This window comes from Monomorium pharaonis, chromosome 1 (assembly GCF_013373865.1).
Source record: "Monomorium pharaonis isolate MP-MQ-018 chromosome 1, ASM1337386v2, whole genome shotgun sequence".
Classification (NCBI taxonomy): Eukaryota; Metazoa; Arthropoda; class Insecta; order Hymenoptera; family Formicidae; genus Monomorium; species Monomorium pharaonis.
In genome coordinates this window covers 19164482-19174983 of record NC_050467.1, presented here as the reverse complement: position 1 = coordinate 19174983, position 10502 = coordinate 19164482, and the positions used below count along the sequence as shown (strand labels likewise).

The following is a 10502-nucleotide window of genomic DNA, read 5'->3' as shown; positions in this document are numbered from 1 at the left end:
TCTTTTTAAAAGTCTGTTATTATTTCGTATTACGGTGTTTAGCGCCGCGCTGCCCGTTAACGACAGCAATTATTACCGGAACTTCCCCTGGATCTTCCCCCCTTTTTTTTTTAACTCCTTTTGCGGCGCGCAATAAATTGTTTGATAGTGACGTGCGTCACATCTCACAAGACATTGGCAGCCGGGAGGAGATTAAATGGTCGCGTATAGACGCCCTATACTCGTGATTACGCGGGTATGGTGCTTCGTCGCGCGAAGAATGCAAAACCAAGAGAATAATCCGAACCCGAGAAGCCTGAACGGTTCGAGGGAAAAGAAAAACATTTACGTAATCCTCCCGCGGGAGAAATTTGCGTAAAACAGCTTACGCTTCTCCGCGAAGGAGACTAGAGTTGCAAGAAAGGCGAACTATACTTGAAAAGTATAACTGACACGGTGACATCGGCAAACGCCACTTGAAAATTCAACGCCTAATTACAATTACATCGACGAAACAACGGCGACAAATCGACTTTTCCACCTCCCCCCCCCCCCCGTTCGCGGTGATCCACCACCGCGTACTTTGCAACTTCATTTTTTATCTCTTTTTTTTTTTCCTTTCACCAGCATCGCGCCGTTTTCGCGATAACTGCGCCCGCATGTGCAGCCCGCCCGCGCGTCATGGTAAACTTCATCGAGGTCCATTACGGTAGGCTCGCGGCCATGTTTTTTTTTTTTTCCATTTCGCGGCGGGAACGAACCGCCCCCGGTTTTTCGTCCCGATTACCGACGCCCGGTTTTTCCATCACTTTTTCGAAATCAGCAAAATGTAGTATCGCTCATAAAGTTCATTAGCGCACGGTCGGAAAATTCTACGTTGGCTTTTTCGCACCGCACGGCCGCCGCCGCCGCCGCATGCCCCCGACGTTCAAATCAATCCGCGCGCTTTCCCACTCGCTCGCCGGCCGTGGGATTCACTCGTCTCCTCATAAACGCTAATGTGAATTAATTTAATTAATTCTCTCTTTTCGCAACACGATTAATACGATTGTGCGCGTGGAAAACTATCATACGAGTTTCAATAGAATACTATTTCGCAGGATCATACAGCGATAACGAAGATACGCAATTCTTCGCGTAATTCTTGGCACTTTTGGATTCTGCATTTTTACCCTAATACAGATGATAAGAAAAAGCATGCTCGCTTCAATCTTGGGTAATGGCTAAGCACACCGGTACGCCGCCGCCACACGCGAAGTTCTAAATCGAGGTCACACCGAATTTTCTACTTTAACCTACTGAATAACGGCAAATTTCAGCTTTCTAAAGCGGAAAGCCGCGGCGGACGATCTTCGCCGCGAAACTGCGAGTTTCAGAATTAGTCCCGACGACTTCGGGGATTCCTAAATTACCTCACGGTGGGCACGTGCGCCGGGAGATACAAAACGTGCAGGTACACCGGTACGCTTGGCGCGAGGCAATTCTCAACTGTTTCCAAAATCATAATCCAGCTCTCCTACTATCATTAAGTCGAGCAAAGCTCGAAAGCAAAAGACAAAGTTTTTAAACAAAGAGAGAAGAAAAGAAAAACGTGTTGCAATCTTCAAATATATAATTTTAAAAAAATGTTTTCCCACGTAAAATAACTTTTGCTTGAAATTCAACCGTCTAAGGTAAAGTTTTAGTTGCGTTTGCGAATCGCATTCGGTGTGTCTCTACTATTTATAGGATTACAATGCGGTCAGGGTGAGATTTTCAATTGCGACGCAAAAGCTTCTGCCCGAAGATTTAAGGATGCTGCGCACGGACGCGCGGAACGGCGCACCGGCCAGTGGTAACGCACGACGGGAATTTCGCGTCGCTCATTATCATACGAGTATGGCCGCGCGCGCCAAGATGACAACAGATCATATGAATAATCGTCGCTTACGCGCGCCGTAAGTCTACGGGAGTTGGAAAATTACGTCGAAACGGGCAACACCGATCCGGTCAGCTGGCCGCCGATTTGTATCCGCGTCTCGCTCGGTTTCGCTCCTGATTTTGCTGATGCCCGACCTGCATCACTTACAAAATGAGCGCCCCGTATAAATCCGGCGTTGCTCGACAGATATAATAATAATCGCCGGGATCGTTTCGCTGTGTCATCATCGCGCGACGCGATGTCATTTTCGAAGGCTTTGTACCGTCGACGATTTTCGCACGCGACGATTATTATTCACCTTCGGGCGTAATTGCGCTCTCCCGCGTCTGCATTTCGATCGTGACGCGCACACACAAAAAAAAACCACCCAGATAAAAGCGCATATAATTCGACTGCCGTCGGAAAAAGGAGGTCCGACTACCTCCGCGCTGGCGAACTGCGTCGAGGGCGACTTTTAAAAATGCCCACATCGTGCGCGAAATTTTCGAAAACTACCGGAAACGTAGTTTATCGATAGTTTGCATTTGAACCGATTCGCGATTGAAAAACGCCTGTCGATAAAACGTGCCCGAACTTTATAAAATGCATTTCCGTCCCGTGTCCGATTAAAAGTGTCGTCGCGTTCGGGGGAAAAAAAAAAGGTGAAATAGAAATATCGCAATATTAAAATTAGATAGACATGCGCGAGGATTAAAAAATTACGCTGTTCTGTCATTTAACGAAAAGATTCGGCTACTTCCGGAAGACAAGGTAAATACGGGCATAAGCGCAAATCGGAAGGTCTCTTAATAAAATTTTTTAAAAATGCGAAATACTGGAAAAAAATAAACGTATTCCGCACGCGTCCGCGTTATCACTTAAATACTTTTGAAACAAGCTTTCAAATTCTTGCACACACACACACACACAACATCGGCCTGTCAAGCGTTACGCGACGGATGTTCGCCGCAGGGGAGAGAGGGTTCAAAGTCGAGAGCGGAGACAGACGATGATAAATTTAGCGTGCAGGACGATGCGAATTTTTTCACGTCACATTACGGGCGTTACGTGACGACGGCGCGGCGCGAAAATCGCGCTCGATTTCGGGATATCGAGAGCTCGAGCGCCGCGTCGAGTCTCTCTTCGCCTTGACATTTCGCGACGAGAGAGAAAAAGAGAGGCGCGAGATCAATTTCAGGCCGCGAGGATAGGATGTGGTAATCGAACGGAGCCAGACGAACGGGGCGATTTGAAAACGGTCGAAGATAATCGCGCGGTTTTTCTCGATCGCGCGCTGGGATAATCGCGCGAGAATTGCGCTAGGTCGGGCTGATTACGTTTTAATACCCTCGCCTCGATCATTATCCGCGCGTTATAAAGTATCGTGAGAGGCGCGGGCGACGCCTACCGCGATAGTCCTGAAACTTTGCCTAATAGCAGCGGGATTCTCGTGAGAACAATGCCTCGGTGACACTTTCCCTGTATCTAATAACAAAACAAAAACCCCTTTCTGTGTTACAATGGGAAAAAAAATAGACGAAAGATAGATTTAAGGGTTAATTTTTTCTTCCAAAAATTCGGGTTCTAATTACATAAAGAACTTTTTGTCGCCTTCTTAAACGTTCGAATTAAACGTCAAGCGGCGCAACAAAGTTACAAGACTAAGCAAAATATCGAACGACAAACAATTAGAAAGTCGAGAGCGATACTGGATTAAATTTTCCGGAAGTATCTATTTTCAATTAATCAGAAATTCGCAGATAAGAGAAAACGGCGATAATTACCGCTGCAGCTTGGACAAAGAGGGATGGAGGGGGGGGAGGGGGACGAAGCGGGGACCACCGCATTCGTGATAATTCCTCGGGCTGGAAGCACGCGCGGCCGCGTACGAAAATGGCGATGTCCACCGCGGCTGTTTGCCGATATCGCACGGATTCCGCGCGCGTGTTGTCGCAATTTAAGCCGATACGGCCGATCTTTCGCCGCGCGCATAGATTAATTTCGCTAAATTATTACGTCAATAAACGTCCGTGCCTAACGCGCCGTTAAACGTTCGGCCGGCACACTTCCGAGGTAACGATATCGCAATTTATCGCCACGGCCGAGAAAATTCGCGAGGCCACGCGAGGCATGCGCGTGCAGGCCCGTGAGTCACACTCCGATGATGAGTCGAACTTCCCGGAGGATCGTGAGACAAAGAGAGATTTCTCTCGCGGATGACGGAGACGCGCCTAAACTTTGCGCGCCGGACTTTGGGAGAGGCGGCCCCCCCTCCCCCGGACGAACGAATGCGCTCGGTCATTTTTAAAATCGATGTAACGTCACAAACATGAGGAAGCAATTGTCTGATTATCTCTTTGTCTATAAATCATGACGCACGTGTCTCCTCAGCACGCGGTCAACTGCGTCGTTAATAAAGTTTTCTGTCTTACGCTTGTATCTCCGTTTTCCGATATACACGCGCTGCAATTTGTCGTCGCCGATACTCGAGTGATTGTGTCATTTAACCGAATAGCCCGCGAAGCAAACAGCCAGTCCGTGAAATTGTCTGATCTACAATTAATGTGTTGCACATGACGATAATTTTTTTTTCTCCCAGGACTGCGAAATGGAAATTTGCGAGTGATTTTTTTCGTGACACGTGTACGTAACAATGAGAAAAAATTATTCATTTGACTACATTTTTCAGTTTAACAAAAAATTAAATTTCTCCAATTCAAGTATTCATGCGTTTAACTTGAACACATAATTCAAATATTTATACATTTAACTAAAATACATAAATGACGAGTTCAAACTTTTCAAAAAATCTAATCCAGCTGAAAGATTTAGTTATACGAATAATTCTTTTTCTTAGTAAATAAATATAAGTTACTAAATTATTTCGTAATAAGTAATGATGTAATAATAATATACAATTTAAAGTATAACAATCGAGCGCAACTCCGCGATGCCGACGCGTGCGTGCCGCGGTTTCGCCGAGCGAGCCGGAAACGGCGGCCGGCGGCGGCGATCAGGAATCGGGAACGAGGTTCTCGCTTGAAAAATATTGGGTTCGATCGAGAAAACAAAAAGGAGCGTCAGGCGAGGCTAGTGGTTTACGCCGGTTTACACGCATTTCCATCGAATTAGCCTCGCACACAGTGTGCCTGTGCGTTCTTTTTGCGACATGCACGTTCTAATTACCCCGCGAACCAAGCGCTAAGCACCGCTCGACTGGGCATAGTGTAATTGGTTCGTAGAACGTAAACATCCAGGAATCTGTTTACTCGATAGATCGCGCCTCTGTTATCGGAAGAAAATTGCATTTTCTGAGGAGCACCCGCCGCGCGCGCCGCACGCCGTTGCACGTCGCGTTGCCCCGGCTGCGCGCGTGTCCCGCCCTTCCGGCAGGCCTGAACGTCCTTTGACGTGTGCCGCAAGACGGTACGAAAACCACGCGACACGCGAATTTAAAGCTAATCAGCAATAGCCAGGTCCCCCCCCTCCCACTTTAACCGGAACCGATATACAATTTCAAACGCGCAAAACTTACTAATGATAAATGTGGAACGGTATCGCGTTGCCTGAGGCCGGCAGGGATAATCGTAGACTGACCGTTTGAGAGAAAATGTAAAAAGATCGAGGGCGAAACGTGTCAGATCCAATTGCAGATTGACGGTTTTGAGACGAGTCGCGAAAAGACCGAGAAGGAAACGTGTCAGACCTAAATCGGAAAAGAATTAAAATCACTTGGAGATATCTGCATGTACCTAATATCGCGTCCCCGGGATTTCGCGCTGGGATCATCCAGCGCCGTACATATATTTGGATATGTCAGGAAATATCAGAGAACAGTGGTCGAAATTTATTGGCAGAATTTTCAAACGGCACGACATCGCGCGCGCGCGCGCGCGCGCGCGCCAGAGAGCCCGGAATCCGACGAAAGAATTTTCGATTTGCGCCTCGGCTATACGCGCATTTGAATCTCGGCGTTTCCAGCTTTCTCTCTCTCTCTCTCTCTCTCTATCTCTCTCTCCGTGCACCGTTCATGCACGTCGGTAACGTCGGAGACAACGAGGTTCCGGTCTCTCCGACTTGTCGGAGCGACAGGTTTCCGTGCGGAACACGTGACGACCGGCTCCGCTCGATAAAACTGACAGACGCGCGCGGTGGCGTTGCGTATATACGTGGAGAACCTCGTATCGTTCGACGCCCGTTCAAGCCGCGCAATTTTTACTCGATCGCGGATCAGCTATCTGTCGATTTTGTCACCCACCTCTCCTCCGCAATAATATCTTACACATTAGACATTAATAATACACCAGGTCGCACGACCTGCAAACGCGATCGTTTTTTTTTTTTTTAATCGGAAAAATTCCATCCACGTAAACTTCCTTCGCGTTCGAAAATACCTCGACAGGTGCGGATACTTTTTTATTTCTATATATTAGTATCAATTTTTTAAGTTAAGGAAATCATACTCGCGTCGTATTTACTAGCTTCGACTGTTATTCTATTGAAACGTACGTCGATGATATATATTTTTCGCGTCAAATTTTCTTCAATCTCGTCACACTTTGAGTAATCGTATGCCTGTCTGAAGCGGATGACAAATAAAATCAGAAATGTATGATGTTTCCATTCCTCAAAGCGCAAATCATTACAGATTCGCATTGATTTTAAGGGAGACCTGCGTCCCGCCACCACTAGAGCAACGTGTTTTTCAACTCACCAGCACAAAAGAACCTTGGTAAACGTTATCCGACACAATGGCGCGATTGGAATCGATCTGGATCAAATTCGCTCGCGTGAAACACCTCGCGGATTAATAATTACAACGGTGCTTTTCTATCGCGGCGAAATTATGATTCGATATTATGTACGCGGACAGTACGCAGAAATTTTAGCTGTCGTGTTTATATGTAATCGTGGAAAAATTATGGCGCGGGATACGCGCGCAAAAAGGATGTGGTTGCGACTACAGTCGATGAAAAAAAAAAAAAGAGGGCACATTTCACGCTTCTCTCTTATGATAATTTCGCGGCTCACTTCTGCGAGAGTCACTCTCGTTGAACTACCACTTCACGCAACAATTTATCGCGATTAGTATGCAAGAGCACATAGCGTTATAATTAATATTTGAAAAGCTGAGAAAGTCAAGAGGAACTATATAATAGGAATATACTTTTATAATATATCTGCATCAATAATATTGATTACAAGTTTGCAAAATATAAAATTTACATAATATAAACGTGGCACAAATAAACTGGATAATTTCAGATTATATGGCAGGCCAATCGTTTTATTGCGCAACGGTTGGATTCTAATCTGTCTTTTGTTTTTGTTCTAATTTCTTCCACGAGTCCTCATAACTTTTTGAAATTTATTTATCTTTTTTTAAGCATTTCATAAATCCTTGCATTTACTTTTCACTCTTTCATGAGCTTTCTTCTCTTTCACCGAATTCAAAGATACCTTATTCACGCGATTCTGAGCAAGCAATCGCAGGAAATCAATTGACTCACAATGGCAATAATTGGAATAAAGGTGTACAGAGAGTCCCACTAACAGTTTAAATTTTATAATGAAATATTTGAGTGAAAATTACTCGTTGCGCTATTGAATTGTTCAGATAATATAAAAATATCATTTCAATCGAATAAGAGAATTTAAAAAACGTAATTCGATCATTGTATTTATCTTGGTTCACTAATAGGCCGAAAGAGATCCAAGGAAATGATAACCGTTTCGATCGCTTCAATCGAATAATTTTCCAGAAACGCATCGGGCGACATCGCCCCCACATCGGCAATGAGAAAACTCGAGTGACACCGAGAGGCAGAAACGGCGTGCGAAATAACTCGTGGCGGTTGTAACGGGGTCAATTCGCCGCTAGGGAGAGAGAGAAAAAGAGAGAGAGAGAGAGAGAGAGAGAGAGAGAGAGAGAGAGAGAGAGAGAGAGACAGAAAGGGAGAGAGAGAGCGAGAGAGAGAAGTCGTCACAGGATAGATGATCGTAGACAAAACAGCGATAACAAAAATGACGGCAGAGGCGTCTCAGCGCAATTGCGGTGCCTTCATCCCGAATGCCTTCATCCCTCCCTATCTGACGGCAATGCTGGCTGTTTGACGATCGTCGTCCGCGCGTCTCTCGATGCGACTCGATGCAACGAGAAAGATACGCTCGTGCCCGCGAGCGTACTATCTTTTCGGCCATTTTGGTGTCTAAGAGAGCCGACGGTAGTGCGGCCTCGCGCGCAGAGGGGGAGGGGGGGAGGGAAACCGTCCCCGGCCTCTCTTTTATAACTCTTCTCTTCTCTCCTCACCGTCGTCTCTCTCTTCTTCGTCTCTCTCTTTCTCTCGCTTCCTCTCCTCGCGCACCTAGAGGCACACACGATGACACGTGCACATTCTCCTTTGACGCACACGCGCGAGAGCGAAGGCGCGCTCGCGCGCGCGTATCGGAGGACACACCTTCTCACTCGCACACGATCTCTACATACATGCACATGCACATGCACAATCTCTCCTTCGTTCTTCCACCGGTACTCCGTCACTCCGCTTCGCGTATATCTCTAATTGCCGCGCGCGCTCGTAGGAAATTGTCGGATTTCGGAGCGTCGTTAACAAACACGTTTTGTCGTTTTTCTTCCTCCCTCTCTCTCTCTCTCTCTTTTTCTCTCTCCTTCTCTCCTCCCTCTCCTTCCTATTCTTTTCGATTTCACGTAAAATAATACGACGACTACTCACTCTCGCGGCAGAAAGAATCTCCGTCTTCCTCCTCCTCTTCTCTTCCCTCACGCGTGTATCGCTTCCTTAGAACTTGTCACTTGGTGCAGCCGGTCTTCGCGATCGGCGCGCTTTACCGACGACATCGTTCCGCGAGAATCCCCAGTTCCGTACAGTGTCGACGACGTGTCTCTCCTCCCTATGTACACACTCGCGAAAACAGTCCACGGACGCGTTACCACGATCGCGAAACGAGAGAGCCACGTCGTACTCGGCTGCTGACACGCGGGCGCGCGCGAGCGCGCGCGCGCGGGCGGGCGGGCGGGCGCCGCGACGATCGACGGATGCACCGATGCACCCCCGTCCGCCCCCTCCTCTCGCGAACTTGCTCCTCTCTCGCTCGCTCTCTGGAAGGAGCCTGTTGCTCCGGTTCCGGTTTCGCTGCGAACGTGTCTACCGCGGATCTATCTCTATACCGGCGTTCTCCCGCCGGTATCTCTCGTATCCCTCGCGATAACGCCGATTAACCACCACGATTCAACAACGACAATTCCACCAGCCGGTCAATCTCTCTCTCTTTCTCTCTTTCTCTCTCTTTCTCTCTATCTATCTATCTTCTTCCTCCTCCTCCTCCTCTGGTCCTCTTTACCGTGAGCGATGAAGATCGACGGCAAACTCGCGATCGAGGACTACGATTTCATTACGATCGGCAATCCGGACCGGAATCCGGACGGCGCGCGTACACAACAACAACAACAACAATAACAACAACGATGGCGGCGGCAGCGGCGACAACGACTCGCGTCTCAATCGACGGGATGGGATGTCTCGTTTTTTTTTTTCCCACTTGACGGTCTCCTTCTCTCTCTTTTTCTTTCTCTCTCGATCAACCCTTCACGATCACCCTCGTGTGTCTCTGTCCCTCTCACTCTCTATCGACGGCCGGAGGCGACGCGCGAACCAAAAAGCTCCTCTCCTCTCCTTCCGATTTCTTTCCTTCTTTCCTTCCTTCCTTCCGCACCTTTCGCGTCTCTCTCCCCTTTCTTTCACTCCCTGCACTCTGTCCACCCCTCGCGTCACTCTCCCCCTGCTCCCGGTACTCGCGCGTCAAACACAGGCGAGAGGGAGACGAGACGAGACGGACACACGCACACGCACTCCACTTGCCCAGGCCTCGACGTTTGATCCGGCTCCGGATATGCGACGTTAAGTCGAGTTGCGTTGGGTCGCGCTGCGCTCCCGTAACTGCATCCGCGTCGGACGGCACGGCTTGCGCGCTGGGAGCGCCGCCATCCGACCACCCCACCATCATCTTCGCTGTCCACCACCACCACCCGGCACTACCACCACCACCGTCGCCGCCGTCGCCACCACCGCCACCGTCACCGGCACCACTACTACCACCACCATCACCACCACCACCACCACCACCACCCGTCGTCATCGCCGCCGGCACCACTACTATTACTACTATACTACTACTACTACTACTACTACTGTTGACGATGCAACTAGGCGCACCACTACCAGCCGCCATCGCGTGCTACCAACACACCACGACCTTCCTCTACGGCTCGCCGTCCCGACCGGTTACCATCACCGTCATCCGGACGTCGTGGACGTCCACGACAACGACGACGACGACGATGAAGCGGCACACAAGTGCGATCTCCAAAGTCCGAGCGTTCGGGCGCGTATGCGTGCATGCCCCGGCACGTGTACACGCGTCTCGACGGCCACGAAACGTCAAACTGCGTTGCGTATATCATTCGACGTCGGCGACGACGTCGTGGGCATCGCCGTTTGGTCCAATTGCACATTTTACGTGCGCGCCCGACATTCTGCCTCCTTTTCTGCCTTCTCTCTACCTCTTTCCCCCTTCCCTCTTCCTCTGTACCTGAGACCCGGTG

General features: G+C 48.7%; 1 protein-coding gene across 1 annotated transcript; it reads right to left on the bottom strand.

Annotated features, from left to right (window-relative positions):
• Positions 1-3251: 3251 nt before the first annotated feature.
• On the bottom strand, positions 3252-10129 carry LOC118646594 (glycine, alanine and asparagine-rich protein-like). Its single transcript, XM_036289805.1, has 2 exons — positions 9751-10129; positions 3252-3364 (listed from the first exon to the last, which is right to left on the bottom strand). Exons 1-2 carry the CDS (start codon positions 10127-10129, stop codon positions 3252-3254), a joined length of 492 nt encoding a protein of 163 aa, XP_036145698.1.
• Positions 10130-10502: the final 373 nt, after the last annotated feature.